At 36.9% G+C, this 19,504-nt stretch overlaps 2 protein-coding genes across 5 annotated transcripts in view; one reads left to right on the forward strand and one right to left on the reverse strand.

Moving 5' to 3' along the window:
- Positions 1-1,501: 1,501 nt before the first annotated feature.
- Positions 1,502-19,504, reverse strand: part of zgc:194282 (tyrosine-protein kinase Srms) — a 40,576-nt gene continuing 22,573 nt past the window's right edge. Inside the window, exons 4-8 of the mRNA XM_038309315.1 lie at positions 19,315-19,462; positions 18,192-18,350; positions 16,489-16,670; positions 15,334-15,490; positions 1,502-4,736 (exon numbers count right to left, since the gene is read on the reverse strand). Coding sequence (XP_038165243.1) covers positions 4,537-4,736; positions 15,334-15,490; positions 16,489-16,670; positions 18,192-18,350; positions 19,315-19,462 — 846 coding nt within the window. The 3' untranslated portion in view covers positions 1,502-4,536. The remainder of the gene's footprint in view (positions 4,737-15,333; positions 15,491-16,488; positions 16,671-18,191; positions 18,351-19,314; positions 19,463-19,504) is intronic.
- On the forward strand, positions 7,283-12,361 carry LOC119799428 (piggyBac transposable element-derived protein 3-like). 4 transcript variants are annotated; one of them, XM_038309317.1, is made up of 6 exons: positions 7,283-9,150; positions 9,259-10,092; positions 10,349-10,399; positions 11,670-11,739; positions 11,823-11,935; positions 12,008-12,361. In XM_038309317.1, the coding sequence occupies exons 1-4, from the start codon at positions 9,033-9,035 to the stop codon at positions 11,723-11,725; spliced, it is 1,059 nt and encodes a 352-aa protein (XP_038165245.1). In that variant the 5' UTR covers positions 7,283-9,032; the 3' UTR covers positions 11,726-11,739; positions 11,823-11,935; positions 12,008-12,361. The 4 variants fall into 4 exon arrangements, with proteins under 4 accessions (XP_038165245.1, XP_038165246.1, XP_038165247.1 ...); XM_038309318.1 differs by lacking the exon at positions 11,670-11,739; XM_038309319.1 differs by lacking the exon at positions 11,670-11,739 and having other exon boundaries at positions 12,011-12,361.

Raw genomic sequence — 19,504 nt, forward strand, 5'->3', positions numbered from 1 at the left:
TTGTTAGACATACAGAGCTTTTTCCCACAAAAACAGCAACAGATTATAAGTTTATACAAGTTAGTATTATAATGCAAGAAGCTTGAGAAAATATAGTTTAAATGTTGTGTTCTTCTTTACCTGTTAAAAAAGGCTGCTTGTCTTCTCAGAGGACCATGACTCCCAGTTAAAGGTTCAAATTAACAGGCTTTCTTATTGTGCAGACAGAATCAGACTGCAGAGCTTCTACATATCTTCAAATTTATTAGTAAAGAGGTTCATAAATCTTTTTAAACAGAGCACAGAGAGAAGTAGGGAGAGCTGCAGATTTAAAGGTGAAACAGATTTACTGGGATATGCAACAATGCATTAAAATCTCATTACTAGAAAGTCTACAAGAAAAAAATATGCTATGCTATATTAAAAAATGCAGCATATCCATATTTTTCTGGATTGATGGATGGAAATTAAATTGTACTTCTAGGGATGCACGATATATCGATTTTGGCATCGTAATCGGCTGTTATTTTATTATTATTTTTTATACATTAGTGTTTTTGGGCCCTCTATATATATATATATATATATATATATATATATATATATATATATATATATATATATATATATATATATATATAATGCACCAAAAGTCATCTCTCTAACTAGTTATAAATATAAATTGCAGTGTGTTATGTTCTCTTGTGTTCTCAACAATAGGAAAGCATTCACATATATGTTTGAGCTCATTTTTGGAAAATACAAAAACCTAATTAAAGCTTTCGGGTCGAGTAACTGTAGGTCCATCAGCCTCCACCCTTAGAGCGCCCCCAACAACTTTCATTACAAAGTTACAACCTTGAGTACAGCAAAGACTTTTCTGGACATCAGTTTATTTTTTCCTCATATTTTTGGTTAATGATACCAATTTGTTGTATTCCTAAAAGCTTCTTGATGGTAACTGGTAATTATTGCAGTGTTGTTGCCTAAAACGTTACGTAATGTAAATAAATATAAACACCAGGTTGTGGGGTGGAAATAGTACAACCTACAGAGAGAGGCCTCAGTCTTCAATGCCCTGATTGTAAGTTCAAGTCCCGACCCTTGGACCCTCTCTGCATTTCCTCCCCTCACTTTTATTATTGTGTAACAATACACAGTTATAATACAGGACAGGTAGGTAAGCTCCACCCTCCATATTGTACTACTTTACTTCGTCATTTTTTTATGTTATCAAGAAGTCTTATTAGAAAACATATCAAAATTGCAGCTCAAAAATGTAGAAAATAAATTCAGAAAACATCTTTTCATGTCACGTTACTACCTGTAAATGATTCAAATGATTCTCAGTTATTCAAAGATTTAACATTGTTAATATGAACATAGAAGATACAGAATCAAGCCTTCGTATCTAAATATATAGAATAAAACTGTCGCACATTTTTATTTTCTGTTGTTTCAGGTCAGATTTTTTCTCTAAAAGTGAAAAAAAAAAATTGGACAAAACTACTGAAAAGCAAAATAATACTTAAAATACTTTATTTTTTCGCATCATTTGTATTTAGTACCTGAACACAAACAGCCATAAATACAAACATTGACTCATAATTTGGTGATTATGGCTCAAGTTTCCTGAACTTGGCTTCATCTGCTGCAAATTTCATGCATAAAAACACCAAAATTGGTTAATTCACAAATTGCATTGCAAGTTGCAACATTACAGTTTCATGTGCTTCAAATGAAGATAACCCAACACAACGTTTCTGTGCCGCCATGCTAGTCTTTCTTGTCCAAAGGTCCATCCTATCCTTTGCGTAGTTCGTATATCATTGGTTAACTGCGTACAGTCTGTACTGTAAACATAGGCACTGTAGTTGTAACTGGACATCAGTGTGGCCCATTAAAAGAGCTTAAGGCCTGGTCATATGGCACTGTGCTCCGGTGGCTTTTCAAGCGCTGGTTTACTTACCATTTAATGCATCTTGTGTTGACAAAAAAAGCATTTTAAAAATGCTCTTTTTAAGATGTTTCAGATATGTGACATGTAGCCAAACCGCCATACAGTACATCCCTGTGAAAAAGGGTAAACTGTTTAAAAGACGCTCTGGCGACAAGACAAAATGGATCCACATGAAGCCAGGAAACTCAAAGAAGTGGACAAATTAAAATAAAATAAGAACATTTTAAGTCTGTACTGAAAGCAGGACTGGAACATAAGTCGTTTAGCTGAACAGTAGATATTTCAGTCCGTTAGTTTACCATCAAATGGGCTTTAGGGTCAGAGTGTAACAGGTTAACAAATTGTGTTAAGGGGCAGCAATACATGTACCAAAAATAACACATATATGATGAATTATCATGCTAACATAGAACACATTAAGATGCTGGCAAGCCATCATGCTCATTAGCTTATAAGCAATAATTTAGTAACAGTAAACATTATGTGCATATTTAGCAGGAATTAAATAATAATCCTAGTACCACATGGAAGACATGGGTCACTTGATCTCGGCCCAGTTTAGCATAGTGTTGTAGAAAAACAACCAATCAAGGCTGCAACAGTTATCAGATATTAGTGCTACAAAGGTTTTGCAAGCCAACAAGCAGAAAATCAAAGGAGGTAACCCAAATGACACTAGAAACACCAAGCGTGAGCTCTGCATGCCTTGGAAGAAGGGTTTCTAACATTAGACGGCGTTATGTTAGCTGCTTCCTTTTGCTCCAAATTATTTTGCCAAGCTAGGCTGACGGTTAAAGTAAAGTTTTCAGTATGATCATTCACCTTCTGCAAAAAGCATGAAGAAGAAAGGGTTTAATGATTATGATATAATAGTCTCCTCTAATGACAGTTATAAAGAATGCATACCCATTAGCCCGGTAGCTCATAAAATGTCAGGCAGGGCATATACGGCTCTTTGTGTGCTTCAAACTTGAAAATAATTTTTTTTTAAATGATAAAGGTTCTTGAAAAATATGATACATTTATATCATAATATTATACATTTTCTTAACAGACTATTCGTAGCTTAGAATACTTGAATTTACTAGTAGAGAACACTTTGTCTTGATTATAATGCTATTTTCTAAGATGTTATACGTTGGATTGAACTAAGATCGCTCTTTTAAATCAGATTTCAGATTTAAATTTGAAAAGAGCTGCGTTCCCCAACCATGAAACTATAGAGTTCTCCCTTATTGCCATTTTATGAGCTACAGAGAAGTGAAAATATGGATTTTATTCAGACTGGATGGGTTGTAATTGGGCCTGGACTCACAGTGGGATTCTTTACTGAATCTCACTTGGTTTGATTGAAAACAACCTATAGACATTTAAATTTAGGTAGGTCTTGATGAATAATAAGAAAATATTTTCATATTGTGAAAAAGTTGTAGGACTTGCATGAATCCCATATTGAAGTTGATCTATTTTCATATTAAATAACCCTGTACAGACTTTTGGCCCTAGATGTAAACGTTAGCTGATACAACAGGAGCGGTGGTGAAGTTGTGTACAATTGGCAGCCATATTTGATATTCAACATGAGAGCCAAAAGAGGAGAATGTTATTCTTGGATGGGTTTCCTGGTCTAAGACAAATTTATATATGTAAAGTTGAGCTTCCTAAAAAAAATGTGAACCCTATTGTATATACTGTGAGCTTGAAAACGAATAAGCACACATTTAAAACCCTATTAGCTTGTCAGTCTCCAAATATTGACTGATTACCCAGAATGCATTCTCTTGACAGAGGAAGAATAGTGATTTGCTTTAAAGTTTATTCCTGCAAAGACTTTCCTCTCTCTTAATATAAAACAACTCTTGACACTGATGTAAAATTCAGTTATCCTGTCTGATTTAATGAGAGGCAACATCCTTTGGAGGCACCACATTACAACAGAATCTGTTCTTTTAAGAAGTTTAAAAAGGTACTTCTGAACCAAACTATCATCCAATCTTTTCTTCCAGATATTCAGCACTAGAGGGAAAAGTGTTTAAGTGAAAAACTAATTAAACTTATCAGCTACATGTGTCTTAACATCCAGCTTTCATTCATATATTGCACCAAATCTTAAAATTCACTACGTTTTGCGACCAAAACAGAAGTAAATCGGTAACTTAACCCCCACGGCTTATAAGCCTGTAACATTTCCAACATGGCACATAAAGACATTTTCAGTTATAATCTATAAAAGTGTAGAATTTAAAAACAGGTCCAGGAGCGGCTCGAGTCTTCAGTTTTATTTTTAGACATGAGTTTATTTAAAGACTCCTCTCTTCGGCTTCTTGCATTCAGCCTCTGATATACCTTCAGTTTCCTTCCAAGTTTATCTTCCTTTCTGTCTCCATCATTCCATCCATGTTGGGCAGCTTTTGTTGTTCTTCTTGGTCCTCATCTTCCTTTGACAAACCGGTCTTTTTCCAAACCTTTTTAAGATACCACACAGTAAGAGCAGCAGCATTCATTATTGTTTCCTTATTCCTTAGATTTGTTTCCTTTTTCTGGGCTTGCATTTAGCAGAGGAAGATCATAGTTCTCCAGCCAGGCCCCGTCTCCTTCTACACCTCTACGGTCTTGTAATAAATCCGTTCATATATGGAGTCTAGCTGGCTCTGCAGAGCGTGGAACGAGGGTCTTTTGGATGGCTCAGAATGCCAGCAGTCTAACATGATCCGGTAAATATTCTGTGGACAGCGGTTGGGTTGTCCCAACCGATGCCCTGATGTTAAAATTTCCAGCACCTCCTTATTGCTTTTACCTAAAGGCAAAAAGACAGGAAAGGAAATAGATATAAATAAACATACAGCATCTGCATTATTATTAGCAATCCTCTCCTCTTATGGAAAAGGATTAGTCACACAAACACACCAAGCAAGTTGTTGCATAAAGTTGCTTAAATGACTGTGGGCGACGCCTCACAGTGATGCAGAAAAACTGGTCCAAGCATTTGTCACTTCTCAACTGAGCTATTTTAACACTTTAGAATGTGAAGCTTCTCGGAACTTGTGCTCATTAGATTTAGAGATCAGATTTACCCTCGTTTTTACCTTCACTAGTTAAAGCTGGAAATTTTCTTCTAGAGCTCTTAAAGTTCAATTCTTTAAGTTAGTATTCTATAGTAGTACTTATAAAAACAGAAAGGAACAATTTTCTCCCTGGTAGAAAAAGATCTCAGTTGAGGCTGATCAAAACATTCATTCCTAAATCGATGGCTCAGATGATTTAAAGTAAAGTTCTATTGTGAAGGCATTGCCAGTAAGACTGAAGCCCAAATAAAGACACACGTCATTTAACCCAGTCTGCATATGGACTAGACTAGACTAGTGAGGAGATTGATCCAGATCAAAGTTACACTTTTTCCTGGTCAGGTGTGTGCCATATAAAAACTCATCCTGTAAATATTGTATATATAAATCACATTATTGAACTATATTGTTTTTTTCCCCCCATTGTTTTTTAAGTCAATAATAGCTTGAATTAAAACAGTTTTCTCATATTCTGTATTGAAGTAAAATATATACTATGCTACTTACTTACATGATATATCATATTAACGATTAATTAATTTTAAAGATCATAGAACTAATCCAAATAATCCGCCGCCACAATATCTCATTCCACTGCTACACTGTAAAAAAAGTCAGTAAATTTACGGTAAAAAAAGGTAAAAAACCAACAGTTTTTGACCGTCGTATCCAAAAACATTGCATTACCGTAGAAATTACATGGAACTACCGTAAGTCGAAACTGCAAAGAAAGTCAGTAAATTTACGGTAAGAAATGGTAAAAGACCAACAGTTTTTGACCGTCGTATCCAAAAACATTGCATTACCGTAGAAATTACATGGAACTACCGTAAGTCGAAACTGCAAAGAAAGTCAGTAAATTTACGGTAAGAAATGGTAAAAGACCAACAGTTTTTGACCGTCGTACCCAAAAACGTTGCATTACCGTAGAATTACATGGAACTACCGTAAGTCGAAACTGCAAAGAAAGTCAGTAAATTTACGGTAAGAAATGGTAAAAGACCAACAGTTTTTGACCGTCGTATCCAAAAACATTGCATTACCGTAGAAATTACATGGAACTACCGTAAGTCGAAACTGCAAAGAAAGTCAGTAAATTTACGGTAAGAAATGGTAAAAGACCAACAGTTTTTGGTCGTCGTATCCAAAAACATTGCATTACCGTAGAAATTACATGGAACTACCGTAAGTCGAAACTGCAAAGAAAGTCAGTAAATTTACGGTAAAAAATTGTAAAATGCCAGCAGTTACTGACCAGAATATTCACAGCATTATACTGCCGTAGAAAATACATGGCATTATCATAACTGAATAAATATATATCCTAAATAATTGTGACAGTCACGAATGTAGAAAATACAGAAATATAGTGTAAAAATATAAGTAATTGTAAAGTTCTTAAAAAATTGTAATATTGCCAGCAGTTAATTACCCTAAACTTAACAGTAGCAATCAGCCAAAATTACAAATTTTGCTGATGTTTAGATCTACAATGTAAAAGCGTAAACAAGACTGCAAAAGAATTTTTTACAAAGAACAGAATGCTGGTGTGATATTCTGGTTTCTTTTTTAATAATGCCTTTAATACACCAAACTGAAATCTCAGCAGTAGACCAGGCATCGATCTGGCGATCCACCGATTGCAAAGCAAACTCCTACAGCCAACGCCACCATCACTTATGAGAGTATTTGATCATTAACATTAAGAGAACTGTATGTTAGCCCCTCTTGCTTGAATGAAGCTGAAGTTGGTTTCCAATTGCTGCTTCCAATTTGGGAAATGGCTAAAGGGCAATTCCACCTAATTTTTCACTACAATCAGCATCTTTAATTTACTCTAGCTAAAAAACTACAACACCTAGACTCTTCAAATCTGGACTAGATTATTCTCAACTCATATCAGAATATTTAAAACCAAGTGTGGGGTTTGTAAAACCTTTATCTGATTTGTGAAACTTCAATAAAGAACAATTCTAGTGTTATCCAAAATCATACAAGTTGTAAAGTCACCCATCATTGAAGTTTCACAAATCCCACACTTGGTTTTAAATATTGTGCTATTAGTAGAGAATAGTCTAGAGCAGGGGTCCCCAAACTTTTTCCTGCGAGGGCCACATAGCTGTTCCTTTCTCTGCTTGGGGGCCGGTCTTAGTTTTTGGAGAAAGATACCTTAGAAACTTATTGTCGGCGGGGGGGACGGGGGTGACGGGGGGGGGGGGGGGGGGGGGGGGGGGGGGTGTGCTGTTCTGTCTTTGAAACTGTCGACGGGGGTGGGGTATTGCTGACTACGACACATTCGCGGTCGCTTTTAGATAGATTTTTACCCAGAATGGAAATGGAAAAAACCGTGAGTGAAACGGTGACTGGGACTGACTAGTATATATTTGAGGGAAAGTTAGTTTAACATCTGCTCAAGAGCCCCCTGGTGGTTGAAGAAAAATCCACAAACCAGAAAATACAATATATGAAAAAAATACACTGAATGCTCTCTGGTATGAGGAGGCAGGCCGGATCCAGCATTGCCAGACCAAATGACACAGGCTGTAGTTTGGGGACCCCTTGTCTAGAGAGTTTTTCATTTTGTTATTGTGATAAATAGCAGGGTTTACAGTAAATGGAGACTGTTATTTGTCATGTAAACAAATAATTATCTAGTTTGCATTGCTGCTTGATCCTTCAGCATCAGCAGCAAGATTCTTTTAACTCTGTTCCTGTAGTGGTGTCCTGAACTCAACACAGTAAAGTCACTGTGCTAACTAAGGTTGCTAACTAGGGTGCTGAGAGCCCAGTAGGCCTGGTCCTTGTCAAGATGCTGCTACTGTCTTTGAAATCAAATTTCTGCTATTTTTGCACGTTCAGGAGGAGAAGGGCAACACATCACAGGTGAGTCCCTTTCACGGTTTTAACTGAAGTTAGCTAACTTTAACCAACTGACAAAGAAATGTGTAGTTTCTGAGCCATGCTGTTTATGTATATGCACTGCAGCTATATATTTTTACTATACGGAACATTTAATCTTCACAGATGCAACACTTCCATTAATGTTTCTGTAGGAACGGCTGCATAGATTATATTTCTGGTCTACTTTAGACTACATGTGCTTAAAGTTATTGTTAATGGCAGAAGCAACTTTTTCCAAGTTTGGTTCAATAATTAATTTGAATTACTTTGAGTGTGAAATGTTCATGCATGCAAGTTAAATCTCTGAAGAACATGTTAGCTTTTGTTTCAATACTTTGGTAATACTTAAAAGTATAAAGCTTGGCATCAGAGATATTATTTAATATTTTCCTTTGACGTCTTGACTCTCACCCCCAAAATACTTGCACTAAAGTCACTGGGTCCATGACAGTTGAAGGATTTTAAAATAAGAGAATTTAAATATTAATATTTTACAGCTTTTCTCAGTTTGGGTGCATCTCTCAGAACAGAATTGAAATTCCTAAAACTACCTGTTCAATCTTCAAATTACTGTGTCACTTCTGCACATCAAAAAATTAGTTTTGCAAGTTTTGCTTTTGTACATCATGTAGCTGGTTATGTACACTTCTATGCTTTTATAATTGTAATTTGCTTTTATCGTCTTGATCAAAATATGTTAACCCTCCTGTTGTCCTCGGGTCAAAATGACCCGCCACTGTGTTAACCCCCCCCCCCCCCCCCAAAATCCCCTAAATGTAATTTTTTTAACTTGAGATTTTAAGACTTTTCCTAGATTGGCCCAGACAATAGAAAAAGTTCAGTGTTGCTTTTAGTCTCATTTCCATGTAAGCTGTACAAAAAAAGGTACAAAGATGGTCTTCAGGTCAAAATGACCCGTGAGGCAAATGGAGTTGAAATCAAGGTCACAGAGTTATTTACAAACCATAAAATGTTACAAAGTTTTAGTTGTGTCTCAGATCAATCAGTAGCAGAAGTAAGCAGAGAGTGGAAGGCCAATTTTCCGAGCCACAATGCCACTCAAACTCTTTCACACCTACTCAAGACTGATGTGATTTGATGACCGTGAATCAAGACCAGCAAGATGTATGACAGACAAACTTGCAGCCATAAGAGAGGTATGGGACAAGTGGGTGGAGCGGTTACCCTACCTCTACAATCCAGAGCCTGATGTAACAGTGGATGAGCAACTGGTTCCATTTAGAGGTAATCTGTTTTCATATTTGTAATAAAAGTGATTTTCACTATTGATTTCTTTGACTGTTTTCTGTGACACTGATACGAATCACTGATGCTAATGTCTTTTGTCCAAAGGTTGTTGTCCTTTCCAGCAGTATATGCCCAGCAAGCCAGCAAAATATGGGATCAAGTCATGGGTGGCTTCCGAATCAAGCTATGCTTGGAAAATGCAAGTCTATACTGGGAAGTCAACCAGTGGATGCCCAGAGAAGAACCAGGGGTTGCGAGTTGTGCTTGATGTGACAGAGGGACTGAGGGGTCACAATGTGACATGTCACAATTTCTTCAACTCTTATGAACTCGGACAGCAGCTCCTGAAGAGGAAGATCACCATGGTTGGTACAGTTCGAAAGAACAAGCCTGAGCTCCCACCTGCACTGCTTGGGTCAAAGGAGAGAGAGGTCTTCTCCTCAAAGTTTGCCTTCACACCCACCACCACTCTAGTTTCCTACCTCCCAAAGAAAAACAAGAATGTAGTTCTTCTGAGCACACTGCACAAAGACGGCGACACTAGTGACCGTGAGGACAGGAAGCCAATCATTATCCTGGAATTCAACCGAAACAAAGGAGGTGTGGACAACCTAGATAAGGTGATTGGAGCATATAGCTGCAGAAGAATGACTGCCCGCTGGCCCCTGGTCATCTTCCACAACATCATTGATGTGTCCTCCTACAATGCCTTTGTGATTTGGATAGAGATCAACCCAACCTGGATGTCTCATAAGCACAACAAGAGGAGGGTGTTCCTGGTGCAGCTAGGAAAGGCACTTGTAACTCCACTCATTGAAAGAAGGAAGCATGTCCCCCGCACAGAAGCCTCAGCAGCAGTTGTGAAAGCTATTCAGAGTGCAGCAGCTCCTGATCAACCTGAGGATCCATCTACCACAGCCACTTCCCCAGCTAAGCCAAGTAAGAGGAAGAGATGTCAGTTCTGCCCTCAGACTGTAAAACACATACTGTGTGATGCAGGTGTAAGAAATATATCTGCAAAGACTGTGCACTTGCATACTGCCCTACATGTGCCAATTAGTTGAATGGGTTATGTTATTTTTCATATTTTTGTATTGTACATCCTCTTGTTCACTGGAGAAAAGTAAAAGAAAATTAGTCACTGTGATGAATAAAAATGCATTCGAAACTCATTTTGCACATTTTTTTTCTTAAGCTATAGAAATTCAAGTGGAGAGGGAAAACTCAAGTATTCACACATTTTGTGGTGAGTGACAATATACAAGATAGAATTTGGTGTTTAAAATTCAATTAAGCTGCTTATATTGGGGGTTTAGTGAAGACGGGTCAATTTATATTCTATTATTTTCTAAATCTGTCCTGAATTGGTAAATTGCTCCCAAGTGAGTCCTGAGTTTCTCTAACAGGTCAGTGTATGAACCATTAGCTCAACCAACGATCAACCAGTTTTCTGAAACAGATTGGAGGTGCATCTTGTGAACCATCAGTTGGCAACATTATGCTCTATATAGTCAGAACACAACACAATGTTACATGTCTGAGAACTGATGAACAAGTATCTGGAGAGAGTGAACAGCCAGAGAGAAGAAGAGGAGTGAGGCTGAGGAGGAAATAGTTGGGAGGAAAGCAGAAGAAGAGTCAGAAGAGGCTGAGGACATCTGCCAGTTTCCATCAGTCCAACATCAGGACATGGCTGAGACCCACAACATGACGCTGATGGAGGTCCTCCCACCCTACTGTTCATTCCTTAACCCCACTGAGGAAAAAAGATCCTCAGTGGAGTTAAGGAACAAAGTGACTATGGAAATAAAAATGTAATGTAATTTCTACAGCACTGTACAGTTTTCCTTGAGGAGATTGTCCTGTGGCTCCTTTTCTACTTTTTTTGTTCTCTGCATTTCTGTCTTTTTCTTTCTGAATCACCAAGGCATGGTCCATGAATAAATTATAGCAAAAGCGTAAATCAGTGTTTCTCAATCCTGGTCTTCACCGTCACCCTGTCCTGCAGGCTTAGGTATTTCCCTTCTGCCACACACCTGAATTGTATCTCTGGATGATTAACAAGCTTCTGCAGTACTTGATTGTCATCCAATCATTTGAATCAGCTGTTCTGGAGTAGAGGCACATCTAAAACATGCAGAGCAGGGGGTGGTGAGGAGCAGGGTTGAGAAACACTGGCGTAAATGATCCTTTTGTAGTCTCTTCTCATGACTAATCAATTTGACTGTCTTATCTGTACATAGAGAGACTATAACTTATTATTTTGAGTCACTGATATGTTAACAGACAGAATTTTAAGAGCTGAACTAAGGATTTTGAAAGCAAACAAATGCTATTTTTCCTGTTTCTACAAATTGTTTGGAGAAATGCGCTTACTGTTTTGTAAATGCCAACAATGACTTGAGAAATGCACCAAAAGTGACTATGAAAAACTAACCTAGCATAAATTGTCTCAGCTGTATCAATTTGTTTGCCTGTATGAAAAGTGTTCACATTTACAGCTTTGTTTCTGCTAGCTTGCAGGAAATGTAACTTACATAAATGGTTGAAGACAACCTATTGGCCTTCATGAGACTCAGATAAATGGTGAGTATCTATTTCATAAATTGCGTAAAACAGTTATATTTGTTTTTATTTGTTTTTTGTTTGTGTATTTTGTCTGGTTGCAGACCAGAGGATCACACCTGTTGACAACAAACAAAGGTTTAACTACTGAATTTTCAGTCAGAAATGATTGCACCACCTGGTTGAAGTACCTGTGTCCATATGCAAGTCAACAAAGGTGAAACAAACATTTAAGCGAATAAGATGTTCATGTAGTGCATCTTTCTAACTTTTTCTTTTTGTTTTCCAGCAGAGAGGAAACACCCGATTGACAACATGCGAGTCTCAATTTCAACCTGTGACTGGGAAGACTACAACCATCCTGAGCAACGTCTGATCTCAGCGACTTGTGACTCTCAACCCAGAACAAGAATCCTTTTATCACCATTTTGTCTTCTACAATATGTTATCTCTTATGTGGACACATACTGTTTGTTTTGTTTCTGTTTTCCAGATCTCAGTAATACCGTGAGGAAACTGGACAGAAAATAGAATCAGTTCTTTTTTTAACTTGACTTTTTAAATAGAAATTGTTTCTTTAAGTGGATTACTCGTAATCTGTATTTTTGTTTAATTAGAAATTATTTTCTTTATAACTTTCTGTATAGAAATGGTTGACAAGTTACACTTCCTTGTGTGTTGTACTATAATTTGTATGGTAAAATTCTGGTAGGAACAGAGACCAGTAATTTACCATAAGTTTTTTTTGGGGGGGAGGGTTTACAATAAAATGTCAATATATCATCCAGTCTGGATGTGTTTTTCACTCATGGAGATATTATGCCTCAGTCAGCATGACCGTATTTACTACGGCAAAACCACATTTTATTTTTTTTTAAATATTTTAGGAAGTACGGTATTTTACCGTATTTAGAATCCTGCATTTATAAAATACGGTAATAAACTGGCAGCTGTGGTTGCCAGAATTTTACCGTATATTAAAAATACGGTAAAATCCTGCATTTAGCAAATACGGTAAAAAACTGGCAGCTGTGGTTGCCAGAATTTTACCGTATATTAAAAATACGGTAAAATCCTGCATTTAGCAAATACGGTAAAAAACTGGCAGCTGTGGTTGCCAGAATTTTACCGTATATTAAAAATACGGTAAAATCCTGCATTTAGCAAATACGGTAAAAAACTGGCAGCTGTGGTTGCCAGAATTTTACCGTATTTAAAAAATACGGTAAAATCCTGCATTTAGCAAATATGGTAAAAAACTGGCAGCTGTGGTTGCCAGAATTTTACCGTATTTTAAAAATATGGTAAAATCCTGCATTTAGCAAATACGGTAAAAAACTGGCAGCTGTGGTTGCCAGAATTTTACCGTATTTTAAAAATACGGTCAAATCCTGCATTTAGCAAATACGGTAAAAAACTGGCAGCTGTGGTTGCCAGAATTCTACCGTATATTAAAAATACGGTAAAATCCTGCATTTAGCAAATACGGTAAAAAACTGGCAGCTGTGGTTGCCAGAATTTTACCGTATTTTAAAAATACGGTAAAATCCTGCATTTAGCAAATACGGTAAAAAACTGGCAGCTGTGGTTGCCAGAATTTTACCGTATATTAAAAATACGGTAAAATCCTGCATTTAGCAAATACGGTAAAAAACTGGCAGCTGTGGTTGCCAGAATTTTACCGTATTTTAGAAATACGGTAAAAAACTGGCAGCTTTGGTTGCCAGAATTTTACCGTATTTTAGAAATACGGTAAAAAACTGGCAGTTTTGGTTGCCAGAATTTTACCGTATAAAGACGGTAAACTTCTGGCAACTCAGCTGCCAGTTTTTTACCGTAAAATGAGGCCGTTTTTTTTTTTACAGTGTATGCTAATGACATACAGCTCTATGTAAATGTCACAGCTGACCCCCCACCCTCACAGTCATCCCCATCAAAACTCACCACCTGTCTGGAGGAAATAAAGGTATGGATGGAGAAAAACTTTCTTCAACTTAATAGCTCCAAAACCAAAGCCATCCTGGTTGGAACTCCTCATCAAACTAAATCATTAACCATAGCCAGCATCACTTTTTCTGGTACTAACATTCCGCTTTCATCAACCGTTAGTAATCTTGGTGTAAGAATGGACTCACAACTCACTTTTGAAGCCCACATAAATCAATTATGCAAGACTTCTTTCTACCACCTCCATAACATCTCCAAACTCCGTCCCATTCTCTCCCTCCCAGACGCCGAGAAGCTGGTCCATGCCTTTGTCTCCTCCAGACTGGACTATTGCAACGCACTTCTCATTGGGATCCCTAAAAAGAGTCTGCAGAGGCTTCAGTACATTCAAAACTCTACAGCTAGGATCCCCACATCTGTGGAATTCCCTCCCTGACACCTTGAGGGCACCTCAGTCCACTGAGTGTTTTAAAAAAGGCCTTAAAACATTTATTTTTAGCAAAAAAAATTTCGTCCCCCTTAGATGTTTCTTTTTCTCTTTTAAAACAACTTTTATTATTTTATTTTATTTTATTTCTTTTATCTCTATGTATTTCTTTTTTAATGTTTTTTTAAATGCTTTGTGTAGCACTTTGAGGCAATTTTGGTGAAAAGTGCAGTATAAATTAAATGAATTATTATTATTATCAACTAATGCAGGGTCAAGGAAAATGTGGGTTAATTACTCCTAAAAATAAAACAAAATATATATACATTTCAGATTTCTGTAATCCAGTAACTCCTAAAAAGATATATGATAATTATCTGAATCTGGTGTTTTACAGCAGAGAAGCATCTAAAACCTAATTGGTAGTGGACTTTAAGGAGCAGGGTTGAAAAACAGGGTAGGAGACGAGGAGACGTGGCAGAAAATGCTCTGGTGAGATGAAACAAAACCGAATTTTAGGGTCTACATCAAAAATATATGAGGGGGGAAAACAAACACTGCACAACCCCTTAAACCCATTGTCCCCATGATGAAACACATCAGGGGCAGTATCATCCTGTGGGGATTTATTCTCTAGGTCGTTTACCCAAACGGGTTTGGAAACTGTCCTGCAGCTATTGCTTGAGTTACAAATCAAAAATATTTGTTTCTATTGACTAATTCTCATGCACAATAGTTTGATGTAGTCCTGCTAATTCAGTCCTGTGATTTAGAAATATATATAAAAGCTGCAGGACAGCTGTGCTCAAAAACTAAAACCAGTGATATATTGAAATAGTTCATATCAAAGCTTTATCATAATTAATAACTGCCTCAGTCCACATCTAAGCCCAATTGTGAATGTTTGGCAGACAATGAAGGTTCATAGATGCTCTCCATCAAGTCTCACTCGGTAGAATGTTTTGCATCAATACATAAAGACAAATCCTAAAAGACCTGCTGCTGTTGCAATGAAAGAACAAAGTGTTGAATAAGAGATGCTAAAAGCAATCTCTGATCAAAATGGAGATTTTATTTAAAAAAAAATAAAAAAATTTCAAAAGAAAAGAAAATTTCTTTATGTATTGGTTTGTAAGATTGTTGTGTAATTTCATCAAGTGTACTAACTTCAGGCCTTGCCTTTGAAGAATAAAATGCTTTTTATACAAATGAAAGGAAGGGGGAGAGAATGACTACTCCACCTTCATAAGGCATTTTGCCCCGTGACATCATCTCGTAAAGCAGCACACCAAACGACCAGACGTCCGATTTCACCGAGAAGCGTTGGTGCAGTGCGGCCTCAGGAGCCGTCCACCGCACTGGGATCTTTGTGCTTCTACTGGCCGTATATACACTGTCCTGCAGAGATGGATGGTGATAGAAGTGTTATGGCATTTAACTCTAAAATGCACTGCAGTCAGTTTTGCTGTATTTTTGGGTTGAAGGATGAGCAAATTCAACGTTAGTAGTTGACAGTGTAACTGAATTCACAGGATTTAAACCTAATTAGTAGAGTGATTGCTACAAAAAGAGGGACATAAGTGGGATGTAGACATGCAGGAAAGTGCTGCTTAAAATATTACGTGCAAACAAATAGTTGTCTGCATCTTCTGTAAGTTCAAGCAGAAAGGATTAGCTGCAATAAAAAAGACTGAGGAAGTCCAACAGCAGCTTCAAGGATCCTCACCAGTGCAGAGCCTACACAACATTGGCAGCTGATCCCCAACAAACATTGAGTAAATGGAAAAACATTTCCTAAAGAAAGTTATTTCCACAAGGCAGGGAAGATTTGTTGTTTTCATTAAGGTAAAAGTGGCTCACACATCAGAACATTGAAATTTTGGACCTGAGGTCATGAAGCTCGTCACTAAATCTGCAGCTTTAAGAAGTTGTGGTTATTCTTACAAAGGAGACAAAAACAGAAATCAAATAACTGATCAACTCTTTAGAGCTAAGTAGACAAGAAGGAGTCACCACCAGTAAGGATTAGGACCTAAGCATTTCTCAAAAGTTTGATAAATTACTTATAAATGCATCTCAAAAAAATAAAATAAAAAGTTGCTGTAAACTGTAAATTCACAGTCATATGTTTATATTACTGTTTTATTATTTATCTATTTACTTATTTTTTTACTATTTTTCAAAGCTGCACTTTTAAAAAAGATGAAATTGTCCAGAGAGCTGTTCCAAACGAAATTTATTTTTGTTTTACACCTGTGTAAACAAAATGACAAATAAAATATGTCTAAGTCTAAGTCTAAACATGATAAACACAGTAACAGCAATTATTGCAAAGCATTAAGGAGCTAAAGCCTTATGGTAGAGCTGTCTTTTTCAGACAGTTGAACCCTTCACACCTTGATTATCCGAGCCAGTCCAAAGTCAGCCACCTTGCAGACCAGATCATCTCCCACTAGAATGTTTCTGGCAGCCAGGTCTCTGTGAACAATGTGTCGGTCCTCCAAGTAGCCCATACCGTCTGCAATCTGACCGCTCATGTAGATGAGATGAGCTGTTTTCAGAAGTTGGCCTTCATTAGCTGAGAACACAAAGTTTCATGATCAATCAAGTGTGGATACAGTTAGAAGTTTGACAGGAGGCGCTAATGCTGGAAAAAGTAGCATTTTTAAACAAACCCAAATGGGTTGCTATTTTGCTTTTTTGTGTTTTTTTAGCAGGATACATGTGCAGCATAACAAAACTAGTATGATGCCCTGAAGCTGAGACTTTGTGTCTATTGGGACACCTGTATAAATGCATGTTAACAATAAATGCATAAAATATTTATCTTATTGTATTGTGCCATTAACACGTTTCTGTTTCGCTTTTAGGTCTGTACACAGTTCATAGGGGAAATGGTGTAAAACTTTGTAGCTGCAGCTTTACTTCAAGCTTAGCATTATTCCTCTTTTATTTTCTCAAAGTCTGAGACCAGCCATCACTACTGATTAAACTCATGTCAGACACCTACAGTATATCCATGAGCCATTCCTTTGTTCTCCATCCAAATCTGGTGACTGTGGATGAGGGCTGGAAATTTCACATGTAAATTAAGAGCTTTTTCATTTTAGGCTTAGATTTTTTTCCACATGACAGACCAGAACAACTCCTATATTGAAGCAGGAAAATCCCTAATTCATTGACTTACTTCTCTTTCTCTTCTACAATCACTTCAGAAGACACCGACATATCGAAACTCTTCCAGGCAGATGCTGACCCTTGAACTGAAGCACGCAATCTGAATTGGATTGCGTTCAAATAAACCAAATCGTTAAAACAAGTTGGATTGAGTTAGTCTCTCATTCACAGGATCTCTGCCCTGCTTTTGTATGATATTAACTTTCCTTCTTAGGTCAATCGGCAGGAATGATCATTGCTCTGCAGATAGCACATCATAAAACAATGTCGCAGAAGGGACATGTGATCACCTTATCTCCTGCACATATTATAAGCAGCCTGTCTCAATTAGGGATATGACTTTTATGAACCAAACAACAGGATTGTTTTACTGTTGTGATTTTAATTTGAATACTGACACACCTGGTAAAATCAACTGCTTTTAGAATAGAATAGAAATGAATGAGGAAATTTTGGTGTTTACAACAGCAAAATCGTATAGAATAAATTGTCACACAAATGTGGACCTTAGAAAAATGTATAAGAATAACATACTAGTGACGAGTTAAAAGATAAACCATAAAATACTGTACTGTTAAGTGTTTTAACAATATAAACCTGCACCTGGAGGTGCACAGTTGGCCTGCAGATACCCAATCTGTGCACCTTTTGCACGATTAAGGAACAAGGTCTTATACTCTGTCAAAAAATAGAAAAACACAGAGGAGTAACACACTTTCTATTTAAGCAATTGAGCTACTGGAAGGAATGCTCTATAACCTGGTGTATGCTCATAAACCAGGTCATCTGCATGTGTGTTGCAGTTAAAGCAGATATGACCCCCCACCTTCCGCAGACACCTCTCCAAAATTGCGGGTGAGCACATACAATGCCACAGATTAGTGTACTCAAATGCATGGTTGCAACAAGCGCTTGTACTCACAGGCAAGGTATGACTTAAGGCTTCCTTTGCTCATGAGTTCAGTTATGATGTAGACAGGCTCTCCTCTGGAGCACATGGCTAGCAGCTGGATCAGCTTTGGGTGATGGAGGCTCTTCAGTGCCTGAACCTCCTTCACAAACTCATCCTGCTTTGTGTCCTCTAAAAACAGGAGAAAGAAAGCAGAATAAAGCCTTTTCTGAGTTGATCTGTTCAGATTTGTTACCATGCATAATTTTTAAAGTTTGCTGTGATCTGTCGGATTAAAAAGCATAGGAAAATGTTTCTTCTTCTATGTGTTTAGGGAGGACTAACCCTGACAAAAAAAACTAAAAACGCAAATACATAAATTCTCAATAATAGGCATAGATTAAATGGACAAAATTACACCCCATGTCTAATCACTTTATACAATGGGAAATAAATATATATAAATATGTTTTATTTAGCTTCTCTATTTATTTACTTTTGTAATAATTTCCTTATCTATTTTAATGATTTTTGCAGCTTTTTAATTACTTTTTATTCAAATGTATTTATCTCTGTGTGAGCTTAGCAAAAAAAATATAAAACACAAAAAAATATAATTCGAGGTCTCCCTCGAAAAAGAGATTTTATCTCAAGGGACTTCCTGGTAAAATAAAGGTAAAATAAAAAATAAATAAATAAAAGAAAAGAAAAGAAAAAACATAAAAACACAAATACATAAATTCTCAATAATAATAGGAATACAATTAAATGGACAAAAATACACCCCATGTCTAATCACTTTATACAATGGGAAATAAATATCTATAAATATGTTTTATTTCCTTCTTTATTTATTCCCCTTTATAATCATTTCCTTATTTATTTTAATGATTGTTTAGCTTTTTAGTTACTTTTTATTCAAATGTATTTATCTCTGTGTGAGCTTAGCATAAAATATAAAACAATAAAATATATAAAAGACCATTCCTCTGCTCTGGTAGTATTGGTCAGAGAACAGAGCATAGTTTAAACTAAACTGGATGAAAACCAAAGATGTTATTAAATGTCGGCTTTCCACCAGTGAATACCTTTCTGGAAAACGTCAAATGTGTTCTGCACACCATTGATAAATATTCTACTGCTTAAAGGACTGCACCTTGTTTCAGCATCTTTATGGCCACTTTCTTGTTTTCTTTGGTCCAGATAGCTTCCCACACCTCACCAAAATGACCTTCTCCCAGTTTCTTATGGAGTTGGAACTCTTCCCGTGGTCTCTCCCAAGGCTCCATATCGAAGAGTTCCCGCTGGACAAAGACAAACAAATAGATTCTGGTTAGCACGGCCGC

Source organism: Cyprinodon tularosa, unplaced genomic scaffold (genome assembly GCF_016077235.1).
Source record: "Cyprinodon tularosa strain WSP-4 unplaced genomic scaffold, ASM1607723v1 ctg66, whole genome shotgun sequence".
Taxonomy (NCBI): Eukaryota; Metazoa; Chordata; class Actinopteri; order Cyprinodontiformes; family Cyprinodontidae; genus Cyprinodon; species Cyprinodon tularosa.

Bases quoted from the DNA above. Each gene is read 5' to 3' on its own strand.
- LOC119799428 (XM_038309316.1), top strand. From the start codon at position 9,033: ATGACAGACAAACTTGCAGCCATAAGAGAGGTATGGGACAAGTGGGTG. The intron at 9,151-9,258 runs GTAATCTGTTTT...TTTTGTCCAAAG, and splicing joins GCAACTGGTTCCATTTAGAG to GTTGTTGTCCTTTCCAGCAG.